At 41.9% G+C, this 21,744-nt stretch overlaps 1 protein-coding gene across 2 annotated transcripts in view; it reads left to right on the plus strand.

The window, feature by feature from the left end:
- Positions 1–15,609: 15,609 nt before the first annotated feature.
- Positions 15,610–21,744, plus strand: part of SRGAP3 (SLIT-ROBO Rho GTPase activating protein 3) — a 447,418-nt gene continuing 441,283 nt past the window's right edge. The window contains exon 1 of one of the 2 annotated variants that reach the window (XM_069206335.1): positions 15,610–16,723. In XM_069206335.1, coding sequence (XP_069062436.1) covers positions 16,666–16,723 — 58 coding nt within the window. In that variant the 5' untranslated portion in view covers positions 15,610–16,665. The remainder of the gene's footprint in view (positions 16,724–21,744) is intronic. The other variant, XM_069206334.1, reaches the window with a different exon arrangement.

Consider the following 21,744-nt stretch of genomic DNA (forward strand, 5'->3'; position numbering starts at 1 on the left):
TCGACTTGGTAAAAACCCCATATCATATCTGGGTAAAAACTTTCTTGCATGTGTAAAGAAAATTGAGAAAAATAAGGCTGGCAAAAGTGTAAAGAACAATTTAGTATAATAGTCACCAGGGCACTCTTTCCAAGTTCAGGACTGGCCTAGCAGGCGGACTTTCTATTTAATTTAGGTCTCTTAAATTAAACAAAAGGAATGAGAAGACTATGTGGCTACCCTCAACACTGTGAGAAGATGGTTACATGACAGTCTGTAAAAATTGTAGTATGTCATTTTTAAGGTTGAGCGCAAGTGCTCTAGCCTGCTGTAATCACTCTGTGGGGTTTTACCCACGCCCACCATACGCCTATCAGTTTCCTTGGTTCGTGGGCTTGCCTTTTAAAAATCGCTTGATTTCATTTGTGAAAGGCATGCATACGTCATTCCTTTTCTGGTGTTTAGCCCTCCTCGAGCGCACTGGCCAACTACTGAAAACATACCATGCTCCATGTTTTCCGCATGGCTTCTGTACTACTTTTTCTTTTTATTTCCTGTACAGCGTGATCTTGCTAGGCAATAGTTGAGTGCTTTATATGACATCGAGCCTGTTACATGGACAATTGCATAACTGCCAATACATTTGACTGCGCGCGATCTTCTCTTTCCTTTTGTGTGCTACTTCATGCTCATGGCGTTACTTTTCATTTTCAATACATGTGGCAAGAAAAGCCCAGTTGAACTTTACAACGCTAATAGCTCTAAGTCGAGCAAATGGAAGACCCATTGCATTGCAAATGCCTGTTTTTTATGACGTGTACGAATCAACATTAACTGTTCCTGTTCACTGTACAATCAATGGGGATGTTACCAGTCTCTTACTCTAGTTTCACATTTTGAGATCCCTCTGTCTTTGTTTCAGGTTACCTATATCATTATTAGATTACATCTGTGGTTTTCAATTATTGATTAATGCTTCCAGATGTTTTAAATCGAATGTTTAGGAGTATAATGGAAAATTACAGCTTGTGAAGATGTAGAAATATGCGCTGGTAATGTTCATAATTTTCGGGGGATTGCCTTTGAAAAGAACACACAAAGCCAAAGTGCCCTTGAATCAAAGTGGATGGTTGGTGTTAACCTCAAGCAGCTAGGTGGTGGGTGGAGAAAGTGAAAGAACGCTTCTCCACCTCTGCCCACACACCCTCTTCTGATGGAAGAGTGCTCCAGGACCTTGCAATCCAACAAACCAAGCTTTGGTGGGCTCACCACAGGAGTGCTTTTTCCTATTACTGTGAAGTAAAGGATTTGTGTCAGGGTTCGTCAGGTGCTGCAGCAACCCTACCTGACCAGGAGGAAGTTCTGAGGCATACCCTTTAAGGATGCCTTTTAACATGCGTGTTTCCTTCTATGTCATTTGTTTTTTAAACTTGAAATTTAATTAAACAGAGCAAATTGGCAACCCATTATTAACCACTTCTTATTTCATTATCACGTAGATTCTTGTTTATATGTGTCTTCATGTAAAGTAAAGTTGCCTTGAACTTAAATGGCACTTTTGCAGGGATCCTTGAGAGGTGAATGGAGGAGACATAGAGGGTGGTTATAGACTAAAAGTAAAACTTTCTTTAGGCAGGGCCAGACGTGGAACCCAAAGCAGCCCTGGTAAATTTTGTCAGACCAGCTTCCATAGGTTACATAGCGAGAGAGCCTGACCACTATAGTAGAGCTTAGGAAGGGGGAGAAGGGTAGTGGTAATGTTCTCCCACTCAAGAGCATTTGGGAAAAAATGGCAAAAAACTGATATGTGCATTGTGCAAAACATTTTTCATTATATATTAAATTGTATTCGTTTTTAAATCGTAGTAAATGATGACCTTACAGTGCACCAGGACTCAGCAATCTTTAATGGGGCTCAATGATTCCCTCACCATCACCTTCTAACAGTACCTCTGACCTCTCCATAGCCCATCTCTCACATGTATTTTGTTTTATAGCGCCTCCCTTATCAGTGTAGGGTGTTGGAACACTTTACATCACACACACCTACAAAGACAATGAATCATACATGTGTAAATCAGTGAATTTAAATTGCTATATAAGACAAAGGGGACTACAACATGTAGGATTCACATCATCCATACTGGTAGGCAGTTTTTAAGAGTGCTTGGTCTGGGGAAGCATAAACTGAGGAATTCAGAGCATAACACAGTGGACATGGTTGACTTTATTAATAACAATTTATTTCTAACCAGACCCTTTTTAACAAAATTAGGATAACCACAGACAGTGAAAACAACATAACTTTTAACCTGTACCATGCAGTTGGCATTTAGCTCTTTGATGACAGTTCATAGCGCACCCTGCTAGATTATGATTGTAATTTATGAACTGCACAGTAACAAAATATCTCTATGACTAAAGCAGCAACCCACTAAGCACTGCACATAAAATACTGTCTGTGATCCGCATAATACAGGTTCTTTGCAGCAGGCATATTAACCCTCTGCCCTACCTTAAATTAGTCAAAACTGCCACTAAACAAAATTCCATCTCTCTCTGGCAGGTACATTAATCACCAGAGTTATCTTGGCACTTTTATTGTTGCTGGAAAACTGTTGGATATACACGAAACTCTCCAGTGCTTTTAAAACTTCTGCTGTTATAATACCGGCCCCCAGCAAAAAAGTGGCCCCCAGCCTACCAGGGAAACGCCGATGCCTGGTCCGGACAGTCTGGCCTTGTCTTTCTTTCTAATATTTACACATTTTTAAATAAAAGGTACAGTGGGCTCCTTAATACATGATTGAAATACATATTTTAAGTATGGTCAATTAAAAAATAAAAGGGATAGATTTTCCTTTTTTTATGTGACATACCGAAGGCCAAAACTGTTCTGGTATGTTATTGTACTTTGTCCAGTTAAACATGAATGCAACTGCAGACTCAACAATCAGTGAACATTGTGACAAGAACAGATCTCCTGGCAAAAACTGACATGGAGCACTATATATAAGCAAACGAGTTATTTATCATTTTTGGCATACTATTTCATTGATATGCTCTCTTAAACCTTGTTGGGTTCGATTTTGTAATGATTCCACCTCCGCCTTCTTCTGAGAGTTTTGTGAGAGCGGACCCCAATGGCCACCACCCACACTCTAAAAATTGTTCTGCCATCACTGTTACTGGAGTTTGTCAATCTGCAACTGCTGTTTTTAATTCATTTAGTTAGTTGAGAAGTCTGTTTTCCTTCATCTGACCTGCTTATATCATCAAGAACTCCACACACTTTTTGACCATTATTCTAGATTTGATGGCAAAGTGCCACGGAAACATTATAGTGTCTTTAGTGTCTACATTTCTGAATTTCTGCCAGGCATCTGTGGTACTTGGAGGGGTCAGGAGATGATCAGGATGCACCTCTGCCTGCAGTCCCACCCCTCACCAGCCTCTTCCTGCAGAATTTAGTGTTTAGAGATTAGCATACAGTAAAACAGGGATAGTGTCTCCAGACCATGAAGTACCAGGAGGCCTGGTAATTCTGGGTTGGAAACATCCGCCCACACAGAATCAGGCAGAGCGGTATCTCCACCAGAGATACCCTTTTGCCTGACTCATTATCAGTGCCTAGGTGTTATTTAAAGTGACATACTCTTTTTTGAGTTTCTAATTCCACAACCCCTTCTTGGAGTAAGCTGTGACTACCCAAAAGAATCTTGTGCTAAAAGGGAGAAGTTGGCCTATTCTTCTGAAGTGCAATGGAACTGTGGCCCAGCACATCGCTGGACAATTAACAAGACCCCCACCAGCCAGCTCACCATCACTATCCATGACTGCCATGGTGCCAAAGAAAATCCCTCACATTGTTGAAACCAGGGGTCTCCAACCTTTTCTAAGGCGAAAGCTACTTCTGGTCAGTGAAAATCATAGGGAGCTACTGAAGGCTAAACAACCTGCTCATTGTTTCCAGACACCGCCACATCCAGCTTCAGTGACTTAAAGCCTAATGTCCATAGAGCCAGATATTATGGTTTGAACAAAATTCTTAGACTAGGGGCACTATGACAAGGCTGCCATTTGTGTCACTGAGAGTGTGCTCTTTTGGGATATATTTGTATGAATGACTGAGAGCCTGTGTTGTACCTACTTGTGGCACAAAACATACTTTTCATCATGTGTGGCACCTTTACATGTATAACATAAACATACAATATTTTTTAATGGGAGAAAAATGTACTATAAAAATGTTTAAAATATGGATATTTTTCTGCATTTTACATTTTTCCTGATTGAAAAAAAAAAATACTGTATTTTTCATTTATACATATCACACATGGGGTCATTCTGACCCTGGCGGTAAAAACCGCCAGGGCCAACGACCGCGGGAGCACCGCCAACAGGCTGGCGGTGCTCCCTTGGGCATTCTGACTGCGGCGGTACAGCCGCGGTCAGAAACGGAAAACCGGCGGTGTACCGCCAGTTCTCCGCTGCCCTGGGGAATCCTCCATGGCGGCGCAGCTTGCTGCGCCGCCATGGGGATTCCGAGCCCCATACCGCCATCCTGTTCCCGGCGGTTTTGGCCGCCAGGAAGAGAATGGCGGTATGGGGTGTCGTTGCAGACACTGAAAATCACGACGGGTGCAACTGCACCCGTCGCACCCCTTCCACTCCGCCGGCTCCATTCGGAGCCGGCATCCTCATGGAAGGGTGTTTTCCGCTGGGCTGGCGGGCGGCCTTCTGGCGGTCGCCCGCCAGCCCAGCGGGAAACCCAGAATACCCGCGGCGGTCTTTTGACCGCGCAGCGGTATTCTGGCGGGCCCCGCCAGGCCGGCGGCTACCGGCGCCGCCCAGGGTCGGAATGAGGCCCACAGTGTCTACTGGCCACTGGGAGTAAGAAGCCTGCTGTTTGTAAATGTGACCCTTTGAAGTGGCAGAAAATCTTAATGAAGAGTTAAATTAATCATGAAGGTAACGTTCCCTCCAACTTAACAGCATTCAGAAACATCATTTTGTTTTCACCCTCCAATATTGAGTTTACAAGGACTTTTATTAAAGATTTAGATACCTCAGTGCTTCAGTTTTTCACCTCTGTGCCCCAGCTGCATACTAGGTCATATTTCTAAATGAGCACTGCTCATTATCAGGCACTGTTATCTGCAACCTGATGATGATAATGCTAAATAAATGCAGCCCTCCCTTAGCTTTAAAAAGAAAATGTGACCCAGTGCCTATTTAAAAATGAACACAGGGCCATGAGTTACTCTGAAGGTGCCTGGAAGCTACTGGTACATTTAGAGTGCAGGAATAGCCCCAAGCGATTCACCTTTCCAAAGGAAAAATGACTGTATATCATATGGAAGAGTTCTGTTGTTGGTGCTTAAAATCCATATTTTTCGGGGTTTGTGAAGCATCTATTTTGAGATTCTGCTCAATAAGACAGGCAGCGCTACCTTAAGTATAGAAAAGCACTAAGTTCAATAGAGTTCCGAACACCAATGTCAATGGTAGCATTAACTAAAACATGTTTATTCATTAGAAAATATTTTCCCTGATTCATTTCACAGAGAAAATATAAAAACTGCAAGTTCAATTATAGTGTTCTAGATAATAAATTATACAATTGATGCTGTATCAGTTTAGACCAATAGTATAATAAAGGAGACTTCAAGGCGTAAAATCACATAGTTGTGGGTGAAATGGTTGAACTTTTGAAATCCTTGCTGTGTTGGGGATGTATACAGATATAAAAAGGTCAGCCAACACATGTTTCATTATAAAAGGAACTATCATGGTGTATTCAAAATATTTTGGATACATTTTTAAGGTGTTATCCAAAATTTAAGCGAAGAGCTGTCTAATAGAAATAAGAGAATTATACTATGTTAAAGAGATCTCAAATGATGCAACAATCAAAATATTCTAATCAATCAGTTTGGACTGGAATCAATATAACTCCAGTAAGAAAACTGGAAGCAAATAAAGGTAATATGAAATCTAATCTGTATAGATGTTCCAAAAGGCAAAATGGAGGCTTGTTGAAATCCCAAAAGAAACAAATCGGCAAACCACATGGCTAATATATATGCTATACTGTGTATAGCATATATATAGCACGATGTATAGTATATATGCTATACGATGGCCATTGCAGGCAACTGAGATTTTGTCTGGAGGGGCTTGGTTGTGATTTACCAAAAGAGTGAAGCATGCAGTCTAAAGCCCTTCAAACGAGCCTTGTTCAGTGGTCGGGTGGAATATTCCGTATGCCACAGGCGAAAGACATTAAGAGACAGGCAGAAGAATATCTGGAGAGCTTTACATCATCATGTGTTTTCTGCATCAGGCAAAGTGAACTAAAGATTATGGGCCCTATTAATAAAGGTAAATTTACACATGTAGATTTACTAACTTGAAAACCTATGCTTGCACCTAGGAGTAACTTTACACGTTTATGCTGTTCTCCACGTTTGAGTGTTAAGTTACTCCTGGTCTAGACTTGCATGTCTTCACCCACTGGTGAACCCGAGAGAGAGAGAGAGAGCGAGAGAGAAAGAGAGATACAAATATTGTAAACTGTTAACATTTATGATTTTATATATTTATTTTAAATCTAGAATTAATTAGAAAATTTTGCAGAACATTATTGTATTGTGTATTAAGTAATTAATAACTTAAACTAGATTTATTTCAGTTAAAAATAATATCCCTGATGAATACATTTGTAAAAAACAAATCCAAGTTACATTATTTTATTTTTTTGTTAGAAATTGGATTATTATTTGGGATGTGTGACTACCCACCACAAGGAGTAATCACAACCCTTGTCAGGTTGAACACTTAAAGATATTCATCCTCATCATCTGCTTTATTCATAAGTACAAGACAATCATAAAAGCCCATTCGTTCATACATCAATAAAACATTAATCATAAAGTTGGATAATTAAAATTCATGCACTTACGAAAATATACAGCGAATCTAAAAAGGCACCCTACGCTACAGCATACATCTTCACTAGGTAACAATTGCAGAAATCGAAGAGCTACGCTGCATTAATGAAATGTATACTCCCTTAAAAGTGGTATTAAAAATTGAGCTCTACAAATACCATTAAATTTACAAAAGAATGTAAAATGCAGAATAGTTTGGGCTAAATCTCAGTCACACTAGCACACTCTTAAAGTTTCACTACCAAATAGTCCCAGTGCAAAGCACAAAAGATTAATAATCGTGCCAGCTCTAAATCTCCATAGCAGGGCACTCTCCTAGTTATTCCAGACTAGAAGCAAAAAAGGCTCTATAAAAGTGTTTGATTTGGAAGTTACATATTGTTGCATCAAAGGTTATCTTAGTTCAGTACTTTCCCCTAGTTGACATCTGCACTCCAAGAATGTCCTCTTAACAGCCAATTTATCCTTCTGACAATTTGTCTTTGGTTGTATAAACAAAGCAGGTCTGCCCAATTCCCCAAAGCTCTTTTTAACATAGGCAAGCGATCATACTTTTAGCCCATAATGACATTGTTTTAAACCAGGCAATAATTATAGATTGTTTACAAACTGGGGATTATTCCAGTTTGACAGCCATAACATAAGATGTCCCAGGGTGACAAGATCCTCATGATACGCCAAGACAAGTTCTCCGTGGCAAACATAGTGCGAAGATAAATAGGAAAGTGAAAGAAGATGTCTACAGAAACGATTTTCTTCCACCTGCACCATTCCGCAATCGGCATCCATTGCGTTTTATAAATTGCTAAAAGTTAAAATTATTAACATGAGTTTGACATCTTGCAACCTGTACAAAACAGCAGACAGGTTTAGCTTAGAGCAATGTGTAAAGTATTTATGCAGTACCAAATGCAAAATACTACAAATTCCAAAAGAGATAGAAAAATAGAGTAAAATCACACCAAAATGATATAAATCCTAGAAAAGAAACCAGAGTTATACATTTTTTAAGTGTTCAGTAAAAATACTGCCAAGAAGCAAAAAGTGCCAGTGATGGTTTATGGCTGTGGTAGAATGGAACCTAGGCGCAATTTCATGCTGACCAAATTGGTTTACATGTCTCATACACCAAACAGATTCATCCTTGTCAACAATCTTACCTAATGACTTTAGTCCTTCAAGTCTCAAACCACTAAAATGCCCTCCCAATCCCCAGGACATCAGGGAAGGCTCTTAGAGACTCGTAGGGTATCAGGCAGAGGGCAAGCAGCAGGGTCCAGTTGCCACTGGTCAGCTGAGTGGTTGCAAGAAAAGACCCTTTGTGGCTTGTGTCCTTCTAGCTGTAACAAGAGGTCAGGCTTATGATCCTTAAAGTCCACTTCCTTGTCAAGAAAAGGCAGGTCCAGTCCACCAGGGATCTTCTCAGGGTCTTCCTCAAGTCCAAGAGTGTTCTGAACTTGGTGCCTTGAGATGCCATATTTATGTCTGGCATGAAATAGTGGGTGGGAATGACTCCATGGCACGCTATAACCAATGGAGCAAAGGGCCAACCTTACCCATGTTAAGCATTTTCACAATGGCAAAATTCTTCGCTCATGCTAAACTTGGGCTCTGAGGGCTGTGGATGTGTGTGGGGAGTGTACTATGGTAATCCTAGTATCTGTCCACATCTAACCCCAAAATCCAATTTGGACAGTCACTGTACCCACAATATACTCAGAGACACAAGTCTGGTAGAACAAATCAACACAACAACAATTCAGTGGATGCAGATGTATAGTTTAGGCATCCTGTTTTCACTACTAATATATGTGAAACTCCTGCACACCTGTCAAACAGGATTTGGCACTATAATATCAAAAATGATGCCCAATGTATTTGGATTCTGTCTGGCTGGGTGTGCAAAGGAGCCCTGTCTAGGTGTTAGCTAACAATTGCCTGTAATAGGAGAGGTGACTTTGAAGTGCACCCCAAGTGTTATATGTAAAATCTCAGTTGACCTGTTAAGCGTCATTTCATATTCAAGTAGGATTTGACACTGTAATGACAAAAATGATGTTCACAGTCCCAACTTGCACATTCTGACAAGTTCAGAGTGGTCATCTCTGCTTTTTCAGGTCAGCCTATTTTTTGCTTCTTGGAGGCATTTCACGCCCATTCACACCTATTGAAATGCTAATCAATGGCTAGCAGAAGTCAGGGAGCAAATGAAAATGGGCCTCCAGAGGCTTTAAGGAGGGAAACTTAACTTTATAAAAGTATTTTTGTTTATTATTTATCAAAACTCCAACTTCACCATTGAATTTGAATTTTAATAACTATCAAAATAGTTATTTTTCTTAGCTGTTTTCTAACCAAAATTAGCATTATTAAATGTAATATTTGAACCCAGTGTTTTCCTATGGAACAGCCAGCCATGCTACAGTGAAAACAGCTTTTGGGCTTTTTTCTCTTTAAGGACATATTTAACATCAAGTTCTTACATGTCTTACTTTTAAATACCATGCCCTACCTTATAGGCAGTAATCCCTACATAAGGGCGACTTACAAATATTTAAAAGTGAGAACCTCTCAAAAGGAGTAATTTTAACAGGTGGGATTTTTAGTTAAAAACTGCAACAGCTAACCTAGAAATGGTAGGCCTGCAATCCTGGCTGCGCTGTCACTGTAGTGGGAGCACAATGGGTGATGCCACCCACTAGTGACATTTAACTTACAGGCCCTCTGTACATTTTGTACCATATACTAGGAACTTATAAGTAAGTTAACCACGCCTATTAGGGATTTTCCAATGTCACCATATGGAAAGGGTAACACAGTCACATCATCACCAGGTAACAGGTGGAAACTGTACAGAGCTCTACAGCCAGCAAAAATATAGTAAAAAAAGGCAAATAATCTGAGGTGAGCGTGCAGAAAGGATTACAATGTATCAAAAGTTATTCATAAAATTAACTTTCAATACAAATAATTATTTAAGGAAAGTTTTGAAAGTCATAATAGTTTTAATATCAAAAATAACTTTATTAGTATTATTTAATATGATAAATATTTATTGGTTATATATCTTTATTAAACAAAATTTATATATGTATTTTAAAGTTGATTTTTTTGTATTTATTCTACTATTGTTTGTTATGGGTTGTTATTTTAAGTCCCTGCTTCATTGTTTCCTATGTGAGTGTTTTGGAGTACCTGTGACGATGTGTGGCACTGGACTTAATGCAAAGCTGGGCTGATATTTATGACTGTTATGACCTTCTTGTCTGTAGTAACTTTAGTAGTGCTGTTTTGTGAATAGTGATGGGTCTACTCTTGAATCAGTGTTTTTTTGTTTTTGTTCTTTTTTTTGCATAACCATCCCTAAATTTCTCCCTAGGCCTCCTTAATTTCCTTCCATTATGGTGGAAGTATTTCCCATTTTCTAGCTACTTTTCCGTCCCTCCCACATATACTACTAAAATGTAGACATAAATGTGCAGAGATGTTAATACTCATGGCAGAGATTTGTGTAAAGAAAAGACTAGCTGGGCAGAGGTGGAGATGTATACACGTGGATTTGTGAATTGCATTTTGTAGTATGTGAGTGGTACTCACTACTAAAAGGACTACCAAATGCAGTTTGCGAATAAGCCTCATGTGCATTTGCACCAACGACCAGTGCAGCGGTTACTGTGAGGTCCCTTTTGTATTTTCAACTCATGGCAACTTTGATTACATGTGTTCTGTGGGATCACCCTTAAAAGGGACACCTAATATCTGCAGGATTATTGACTCCCCAGGTACCTACATCGTGGCCAGAGATAACCTTGTTTTGGGGCTTCCTAAATTTGCTCATGCAACCTCATTAGACAATGGAATTCATAAAAGGATTTCAGGAATAATTCTCCAAACTTTTGGCAGATGTCACTTCCTAGGATATCTCCTGGAACATCTCCTGGACTTTCCAAATACATTTTAAATCTACTGTAACCATCGGAGGAAACTTACAATAATAAATGTATATTTTTATTTTAATGTTATTTAGGCACTTTAACTATTAAGTATGGGAACCTTGACATGATGTCTTAAAAACACTACTGTGTTTATATTTAAAATGCAATATCATACAGGCAACATTGAGGAAATGTCAGTTTCTTAAAACACTAGTAAAACTTCTAAGATCACACCAGAGAATATGTTCAACAAAGTCCACTTAACTGTAAATTTCACCTTACATGTGATGTATAGGAAAGATGTCCTTTAAAAAGATGAGTTGGAAAGACCTCCCTACAGACGATGTTTAGGAATGACGGTTTTATAATGCATAAAAAAGGTCGTCATACATGATGTGAAAAAATGTTGCATACCAATAAATAAGAAAGGCATCTTTAGAGAGGAAGGAGAATAAACGCCACTTTACAACCTTAAAGATGATGTTTAAGACAGTGTTTAGGAAAGGCCATCTCACCGACACCGTTCAGGAAAGTCCATGTTAGTTGTGACCACTATCTTGCATGTGATTTATTGCAGGAAAACAATATTGCATCCACTACATCGACCTAGACATGTTTTATCCTATCTACACCGCACGTATGGGTGAGGTTAAGAATAGTAAATATATCCTTGCCTTATAGTGTAGTGTAGTATAGGCTGATGTTGACACTATTGTAGATCGATATTAAAGACTGTGCTATAATGTGATTCAGGCTCCAACCTGGGTGGAATATTAAGGAAACATATCTCCTCGTCTCATCAGTAACACTCCTGGGAGACATCACCTTCACTTTGAGACCACTACATTGGCTTTCCATTAGGCAATAATCTATATTTAAAGCCTTGACAATCATTCACCTGGTGGCTCATGGAACCACACATGCCTTCTTAAGGATAAATTCTTAATCTACGTCCCTCCTAGACCTTTGAGACCGAGAGGGACGCCATCATTTATTCATTCGTAAAGTCTGTGCTACGGCATGTGGGGAGCAGGCTTTTCCCCAGATTAAATTTGTAGTGTTCCCCAACTACTGCCTTGCTGAAGAAGATTGAAAAACTGCTCTTTGGCTAGAGTGGCTTTTTATTACACTCTCTATTTTTCTTTGTTTTTTTCTTTATTGGGTTTTGTTATTTCTCTGAGGTGGAGGTTCCGCATGTGAGCACTTAATAAATAAATACTATTAATAATAGTAATACTAATAGTACAGTAACAATAATAACATTAATAATAATAAAAGGAGCATCTTACAAGTAGTTGTCTGGAAAGACCACCTAATATGTGATATTACAGAAAGGCAATAGTACAGGCAATGTTCAGGAAAGGTTACTTTATAGATGACTTCAAGGGGCATCTGAGATTCATGGTGTTTAGAATGGCCACCTTAGATGTGATGTTTAAGAAAGGCCACCTTAAGGATGATGTTTATGAAAAAACATTATGGTATGAAAAATCATGACCAAGGCTTGATGGATAATAATGCCACTATCTGACCTTAGATACGATTTAAATATTATTGAAGCACTCCCGCGGGGTGTCATGTTTGTGTGAAAAACTGAAACACCACCCTAAAGGTCTTGTTTAAAATCCTCCAAGAGAACCAACAGGTGCATGTTGTACTTAAGAAATAATATGTAAAGGAGCTTCTTGAACAGCAGCAACAGGACCATGGCAACAAAAAAATTTAGCCCATAGCAACAAGATACCAGTTGATATGTCATGAATAATTTAGAATGGCAACACACATTGGATTCTGCCTATGACGAATTTTGATTGTCATGAAATGAGACATACATTCATCGTATACATATGCAAGACATAATTACAGGGAACATGTGTGGAGTTTTGGTAAATGGAAATAAGATGTTAAAATAGAGGAGATTGCTCCCTATTTCCTTCACGTGTGAGAAAGTGCCTTTTTAGGCTACTTTGGGGTGTGTGGAGGGAGATGATGGGGAGTAACTAAGTGGGGAGTAAATTCTGTGAAGAGTTTACATGACCAGGATTTAGAGGCTGTGCAAAGACATATGGGTGTTGCTGGTAAATTGTGGTTATAAGATTAAAGATTGCAGTGCACTAGTTAACCAACAAGGACTCCAGCTGAGAAACTAGAGGCGAATCTATTGCTATCTTTGAGGATCAGGACTACGAATTTATATCTAGTCCTATTTTGGCTGAAAGCCATAATCTGAGGTATAAGTGTTTCGGGAAGCTTATATGTCCTAGTGACGGCGTTTAACACTGTATCCAGTGATGAGAAGGGGTGCATGGAAGGCCTACGAGAAGAATGGATTGTCCACTGAAATATCAAGAACAATAATATTGTGACACACTAATATTGCAGACACAATATCGAGGCACAACATATTGAAAGATAAGCGCATATAGGAAAATATAGATTTACTATTACAAACTAAGTATCTATGCACCTTGGAACTATATATCCTCCAGGTACATTTGTGTGGAGGTTGGTATACAAAACCTATATTTATCTTTCAATTTTTTGTCCCTCAATATTCAGTTGACAATATTAGTGTCCCACAATATTCTGTAATCAATATTCAAGATACAAACCAGGAAACTATTACACAGCTCTAGTTTGCTGAAAGTGGACAGACACACAGTGGTTGTGGAGGAAGGGATGTGGGGTCAGGTATTATAATTGGCTGGAACTTAATATCTTGCAGTGATTGCTACATCAGTTATGAAGGATTCCATGTGCCTAGCTGGGCTGAAGGGTATGTCATGTCTTGGTGCCAGAGGTGTTGGCGTGAGAGCATGGGTCAAAGATTGGTGTCCAAGAGTTGTGAATGCGGATTTTTATCAGGAAATAGATCTGTACTGCCTTGGACTTACTCAGTATGAGAAAAAGTAGTGCCATTCAGGACTGACTCACCATGATGCAAGCGGACACCCAGGCTTGAAGGTAAGGAGTGAGATCCATAAAGGAAGAAGATTTGAGCATCCTTCGCCTAGAGGTGGAAAGAGAACCCAAAGAATGGGATAATATTACCAAGGAGGTTAGAGTGCAGGGAGAAGAACAGAGAGCTCGAGGCTGAAGCTTGAGGGACGCCTACAAGTAAGGGAGCTGGTGTTGAGAGTGATATATAAAATTAAATTTAAAAATATTTAAGAATGTTTAAGAAAATTCACCAGACAGTTTATTTCTTTGTGGTTATTTGTCGGCTTCCATGTTTGTATGTGGTTTTGTATGTAGGTATGTATATAGTAATATGTGTGCCGATGGGTTTGTACAAGACCTTGTGTGTGCGCATGCGTGCCTCCATTTTCAAGTCTGGCGCTATTTAAAATACAAGTGTATTGGGCAGCGGGTCCCTCAGACATCTGGGCACAGTAAAAAAAAAAAAGACCTTGATATTATGTTATGTTGATTGGAGTGCGTTGTGCGTTCAATGAGTCATCTCAAAGCACTGTGGAGGGCCATTTAGGGCAAAAGAATCAAGGAATTATATTACCAAAACGGTCGTGCTTCATCATGTGATGGTGCAAATTTCAGAGAGGGTTAGTAAACGCGAGATTCAGGTTGGCTGGAGAGGAAGGGAGCAAGGGTACCCACCGCTTCTGGGAGATATATATAGTCTTATTGCAGATAGTGCTGAAGGCCATGCTTTGGCGAGGGTGCTGTAACGCCTATCCTTGCTCACCTAGCAGAGCAAGCCTTAGAATAGGCTCTTGAGCTTTTAACCTCGCGCTAGGGTGACTAGATGCTGCTCTGGAAAGGACCAAGTACGCGCAGTGCCAAGGTGTTCGAATCCCCAGGCAAAATAATCACTTGCCTCTGGAGGGCTCCCCATCCTGTAACCAGAAGCGCGTTTTAGAACAATTTCTGATTGTGCGTTTGCGTGCATCTGTGCAGCAGCGTTAAGGGGCCATACAAGTAAATCTCTATACAAATGCACGCAACATATATTTAAAGTTACTTGGTTATGTTGCCCTGTGAATAGGTGGTGTTTGTGGGTGGGCGTTTTGTAGCTGCTTGTGCACACACATGCCAAGAGGCGTATACGGTGTCTTACTTACGTAAAAAACATCATGGAACTAATGTTTGTGTACATTTTGTTGTGTTCTGATGCATGTATTTTTCTTCCTTGTCATTGGTATGTGTCGGACGTGTGTTTTTGCCTATTTGTGCACATTTTCTCATGTGCTGCTGAGTTTGCTTGACTGTATCTGCACTTTTGTCAATGTATGTGTGTGGTGTTTTGTGTATATATGTTTGTGGTTGACCTGGGTGCACGTGCGGACTACCCACGCTGTCGGTGCGTTGCGGGCCTGCGTGCGTGGTTATTGTGTGGTGGATGTGGGTTCACTGGGATCTGTGGATGTGTTTTGTGCGTGTGTATCTGATTGGTGTGTGGTGGATGTGTGTTCACTGGGATCTGTGGATGTGTTTTGTGTGTATCTGATTGGTGTGTGGTGGATGTGTGTTCACTGGGATCTGTGGATGTGTTTTGTGTGTGTGTGTATCTGATTGGTGTGTGGTGGATGTGTGTTCACTGGGATCTGTGGATGTGTTTTGTGTCTGCGTATCTGATTGCTGTGTGTGAGCGCGTGTGGTACCACATTTCCTCCTCCCTCGCAGGGAGTTCTACTGTTCCTGCGGGCTACAATGTGTCAGTTGTTACACAATCCGGTGGGAGGAGCCTCGACGTGCCGTGAGCTCCCTCGATTCCACCACCCTGCAGCAAAGAGAGACGGAGGGAAGGGCAGTGGACGGGGAGGAAAGCGGCGAGCGGAAGGGGAGAAAAAACAGAACGGGAGAATAAACCAAACACCACCACCTCTTGGCCGGCAGCAGGCTGTGAGTGAAGGCAGACCTGCTCACACAGGCATCAGAGGCAGGAAACTCGTGCCTGCCCTCCCCTGAGCCCGGCCAGGGGCAGGAGCGCTGCCGGAGGCGCGGAGCATGTGCAGAGAGCCCCCTGCAACCTGATCTGCATCTGGACAGCAGCCAGAAGCTCCCTCGCCCCCGGGGGGTGCTCCAGAGGAGGGGCTGCGCTGCCCCTCAGCCGGCGTCTTGCTGCTTCTTGGTGCCTGCTGGTTGCAGTTCACCCGCCTTCGAGGAGCTCTCGGCCTGCTGCAGGTGGCTTGCTTTTGCCTGACAAGGGGGGTGCCGGGACTCCCGGATTCTGCTGCTGGTCTGTGGTTTCTTCCCTCCCCCCTGTTTTGCAAATGAAGGGGGCTCTCCCCGGCTCAGGAGTTGAGGGGCAGGGGCCGGATTATCTCCGCAGTGGAGCGAAAGAGACAAGCTGGGAAGGGGCAGTTTCGGAGTGAGCGCTCCCCGGTGAGCAGTGCAGTTAAACAGGGCAGGGCAAGGGGAGGCCCTGGAACTGCCCTCTCCCGTAGCTGAGCCACTGTCCCAAGGAGCTGTCCTCACCCCTCCACCGGAACTGTCCACCTTTGGAGCTCCTTAACGCACCCTAGAGCTGTCCATCCCAGGAGCTCCCATCACTTGGACCAACCACTCCTGGAGATAACCCATCAGCCCCGAGGTTATTCTTCCTGGACCTACACATCCTTGGAGTTACCCTCCCCTGCAGCTGTCCACCCCTGGAGATACCCCACCTGGATCGTGCCACCCTTGGAATTATCCGCCCCTGGACCCATCCATCCCTGCACTGGAACACCAAACGGCCCTTCTGGAGCTACAGGAAGAGTGGTACCCCCTGGAGCCACCCACCTCTGCGCAGGAACCGGGGGACCCCTGGGATCTGAGGGCTGACAGATCCCGGCCGGAAGATGTCCCGTTTTAAGAAGGACAAAGAGATCATCGCAGAGTACGAAGCCCAAATCAAAGGTCAGTGCGTCCTCCCCCCCCCCCCCCCAACCCCTCCTGTATGCTCTGAGTTCGCCCTCCCTCCCTCCATCCGACCAGGGGCAGGGGGGCTGCTGCCTGCCGGAGCCCAGCACCGGTGCAGTGCCGGGGACGGTAAGGTATTGCTCTCACACCACGGGCAGTAAAAACTGCATTGCAGCTGTGTCAGGGCAATTACGGTGGCTCAGAAATTCCTAAAATGTGCGCTGCCGCTGACAGGGGCTGTCACCCCGAGACACGTCTGATGAACGAGCCTTTCTCCTGCTAAAATCAGATGCAATTCCCAAGCTGCCGGGGTGGAAGTACATGTTGGCCAGAGCGGGCATCCTCCCAGCTCAGCAGTGGCAATGAATGCAATGCAACGCCCACTGACGCATTCACTGAGTGCACACGTCCATGACATGGCTGATATGTAAATACTTGTTTTTATTACGGTTATTTTAGTCAGTATTCACTCCCCTGCGCAGCGGCGACAATAAATGGTATATTACACCCTTTAACTTTTTCACATTTTCCATGCACTTTTTTCTGCAGTCGCCACCTCGGTGCAAGAAGTGCATAAGTATTGTGTGATTGTTGTTATTTCATGATGTAATTAAGGAGGTACACGTGTGTCATTCACATGAGCGCATATGGCCACTGTTTGTCCACACGCAGATAGCACCGGGTTTTAATTGCCCCTGTGCGTTGTGCGCAGGCGCAGTGGAGAGGGTGGGGACGCGCGTGCAGCTGCGCAAGGTGTTTCCTCTCGCGCCCGGTCGCGCGAGGTTGCAGCAGCCGGGGCTCTGTCCATGAAGGATTTCTCTTCCAAGGTCCGTCTCGCTTTCCTCTGAAGCTGCAGGTTGAACGAAACCGCTGCGGGATTTAAGCTTGCCAGATATAGGGAAAACTCTCCAGATTCGCTCACTGTCAATAGTAGAAACATTGATAGTGATAGATTAATATTTGGGCTAATAAAATGAAAAATATATATTGAGACTAACTATGTTTCAAACTGACATTAAAAAAAAACGAAATCAACATTTCTGAATTCACTAAAAACGCTTATGACTTTACTCAGTGTACATATTGTGATATAGAGTAGGTGGGCGAGCCAAGAAATGAACAAGGAGTGCATAGACGAAGGGTCTTGCGTGGCTGCTACAACTCGTGAGCACTGAAAAGGTTTGCTATGCAAATCATACAACATACGATAAAGTCTCTTCAAAATTAAAAAGTAGTATTTCTTTAACATGAAAATGATAATTTTTAAACATGAACTTAGAACCGTTCCTGCCCCTGTACCCACACTGGGGACAGCGCCATTAATGAACCAAAAGACAAGACAGTTGTCATGTGAACCCTGTAAACGCCCAGATTATTATAGACCTATATAATAGTCTGTTAAGTCAAACGTAATAGGATTTTGTACCCTAGTATACTGGACTCACTATTTGGAAATGCTGTCATAGACAAACATGAAGAAAAATGAGTTTTGGTGAAATGAAATATTTGCCCATGTTCACACAATTTAAGCAGGGAAGCCAGGATTTAGCTAGGCTTCCTGCTTTCACTTCGTACAAATCAGCTACATTCTTTTTTATGTTAAGGCTTTGTTTTTACCTTTTAGTGCATATCTGTACAGTTTTTATACAACACAGCTGGAGCCGTAGATATTCGAGCTCTTTACATGCACGCTAGTTGCATTATACAAGGTCACATTCATTTTTTTTTTTTAGGCACGGAGACATTAAGTGAGTTACCCAGAATCACAGGATGTGCAGCCCCTGCTAAAACTTGAACCTGGTTCCCCAGTTCCAAAATTGGTAGCTCCAGTTGTTATGCCACATCCTGGGTACAGCTCGAGTAGCAGGCAGACCATACATGAAAGCTCGGCTCGTTATGGACTTGAGGTCACAACAAGACCTTGCGCTGATGCAAAGCCAGACTTCAGGCTCGAGCTTCCAGTAGCCCACCCACCTCCAATATAGAGGCCTTTTCCCTCTATGTTGCCAGCTTGCTTGTGAATTTGTCCTTTTCCAAACTGTCTCAGATAACTACAACTCCCAGAATGCCTTACTGTGCTCACTGAGGGGCAAGCGCTCTGAACTTTCTTTGATGAGGTTGCTTAGACTGAACAAGCGCCTATAACTCTCAAAATGCAATGGTTACTTTAACCCAGTGCAAAAGTTTGCTGAATTAATTCCAAGGCTTGGTAAAAACGAGTGCCTCAAGACTACAACTCAGAGAATTAATTAATTTATTATATGTGTCATTCAGTTGACATAAACCAAAATTACAACTTCCAGAATGCACCAGTTCTCTAAACAATGTCCCAGAATGGTAAGCATGTCGTCATGTTTATTCAGTAACTAAATACACTAGACTAGAAATATTGTCATCCAGTTGACATGGTGGAAGACCTCCAAGGCTGGACACGTGTCCTGCTGACATGGAACCACTTGGCTCAGACTACAGGCTTCAGTTTGTGAAGTTGTACATCAGTAGTCTATTCATTCCTTAATTCCTTCTTGGCTGCTACACCTAACGATTTTCTCACATCCTCGATTCAGGGTCCCAGAAAGTACTGCTGCTTTTCCTTGAAGACTGAACACATGCCTTCTGCTGCCTCCAGCAAGGGTCAAGAATTTACACATACTGATGTACACTGATTTCCGAGGAATACATGGGGAGCTTTCATCTTTACTAGGGCTCTGTCTGAATGATTTAACCAGTCCAGGACTTCCTTTGCATTTCTGCAGTTGCAGTCTTCATTTTATAGTTGGACCAGACAGGACTACAAGTACCAGAATTCAAAGAGAAAGAAAAAAAAAAACAAGAGCGGGTGAAGTTTGCACACATGAAACTGGGAAACCTGAGAGTTGCGTACATGCATTGCTGCTAAGGAGACTAGTGTCATGTATCACAAATAAACCAGGCAGTGGCACCTGCCATGGCTTTTTGGGGGTAAAAAAAAGTTTAATGATATAAATAATTAACACATAGGGCTATTATGTCAAGTGGGCACTTTGGCTCAAATTGTATGCTTTCATATTCCCCATCAGTGCGTTCTGGAACTTATAGTCTTGGTGCATGTTACAGGAACACGTCTGAAAACGATTTGTGAAAGGGAAGACCAGGGGACAGATTATAGAAAATCTACAGTGGTGCAAACGTAGAGTGAAATATCTTTGGACTAGTTTACTGCTTATGCTACGGAACACACACATGTTAATCCAATTCATATTACAGAAGTATTTTTATAACCATGCAAAAATAGAGGACATTAATTGTACCACAATTGCTAAGCATGTAACATACTTTTCTACACTTCCCACTATGTATGCACAAAACACATGAAATCAATTTACTCCAGGTTTTGCCATGGTGCAAAATGTTTGTTTAGAGCTTTGTTCCCTATTATTCAAGCAGGACAAGTGGTGCAGATGTATTTGCATTTTTGCAGCAGCAGTGTGAGTTTTCTGTAGCATAGCCTCAAGAATGGAAAATGTTGTGCTCATGGCATGGCATCATATCATGACCACACTCAAACTTGAGATGGATCTTTTTTTCCTGGCGGAAGGGGTACTGGAATACTCCGACTCAGTCACAGTGCTTGTTGTTTCCAGTCTCGTGATTTCAAATAACAAACCAGTGCATTCTGGGAAGTTGTACTTTTGGCTCACTTCAGCAGGCCTAACACAGAAAGAAATGATTTAAGAAAAGAATGCGTAACACTGGAAAATGTGTGTCTTGGTGACACAAAGTCATCTGGTAACTCTAGGTTGGCATCAACACGCCAATGCTTGTCTAAGCATGCAGAGCTCGTACGCACCCCCCTCCCTTTCAGGAGCCACTCATCTAGTCCATGAATTTGCATTCTGATACTTGTAGCCCCGAATTTTCAGTAGGAAAAGAATGAACTGTTTTCAGAGGTCTAAAGTTCCCTGCATGAGTAGACACCCGGGTCAGGCTTTTTTTTTCCTTTGCACTCTTGGATTTGTAGTTATTACTTTTTAAAAGAATAAACCAGGCTATAAATTCCAAAATGCAAATTGAAAACATGAACTGGGGAAGCCACTCACACTTGGATCTAGTAAACTTGAGTGATCTGAGTGCGTTAAGCACATGGAAAACAATCTGGCCTAAATGAACTACTCCTAAGTAGAATTAACTAAGTAACTGATTGATTGATTGTGGCTCTTCGGAGGAGGCCCCGTCCTCCCAGCACCTTGAGACCCTCATGGGTGAGTAGCCATGCTTCACAAAACTGATTGTTTGATAGAATGTGGAAACTTGAGAGATCTGAGCATGAGGACAAGGAGAGACCTCATAGGAGGAGTTGGAAAGGAAGGGCTTTTAGCTCTGATGTGCATGAGATTGGGGTAGAATCGAAAAGTGCAAGAGACTATAACTAATGTAACTCCCAAAGGAGCACACTTTAAGGGTTCAGTGGATCCCTCAGGCTTCTTGTGCGATTGGCATCACCAGGTGGTTCCATGTCACTGTGAACATAATTTTCCCATTCCTGGATTTTTATTTTGTATATTATTGTTACCAGGTGTGTTGGTCCCGTTAACTCAGTTAGTATGAACCATGTCTACAGCTCCCACAATTCAGTAAAAGTAAAGTCCAGAAGTGAAAAAGTGGTGTCCGGGAGCCATTTGGTTATCCTAGTTGTGATGGCCCCTCCTGCACCATTGATAGCAAAGCCCCTGAGGTATTTTTTGCATAAATATAATGCAAGCGCACCCGCATTCACAACTCATACAGAATGCTACTGCAGGGCTTCTTCTCCATCTTCATCCAAGCGAACACATGATCCCAGTCCTAAAATTGGTCCACTTACTACCTGTAACTAGCAGGGAAATGTTCAAGGCACCCTGCATTGCCTACAGTCTCTAAAGGAAAAACACTGCTATACCTATAAGTTGAATTCAAGCAATACAAACCAAACAAGAGATTGTGCTCCAGGCTTTCAACACATCATCATACCACTGTACCATAAGCAATCGGTAGGATGC

This window comes from Pleurodeles waltl, chromosome 9 (genome assembly GCF_031143425.1).
Source record: "Pleurodeles waltl isolate 20211129_DDA chromosome 9, aPleWal1.hap1.20221129, whole genome shotgun sequence".
Taxonomy (NCBI): domain Eukaryota; kingdom Metazoa; phylum Chordata; class Amphibia; order Caudata; family Salamandridae; genus Pleurodeles; species Pleurodeles waltl.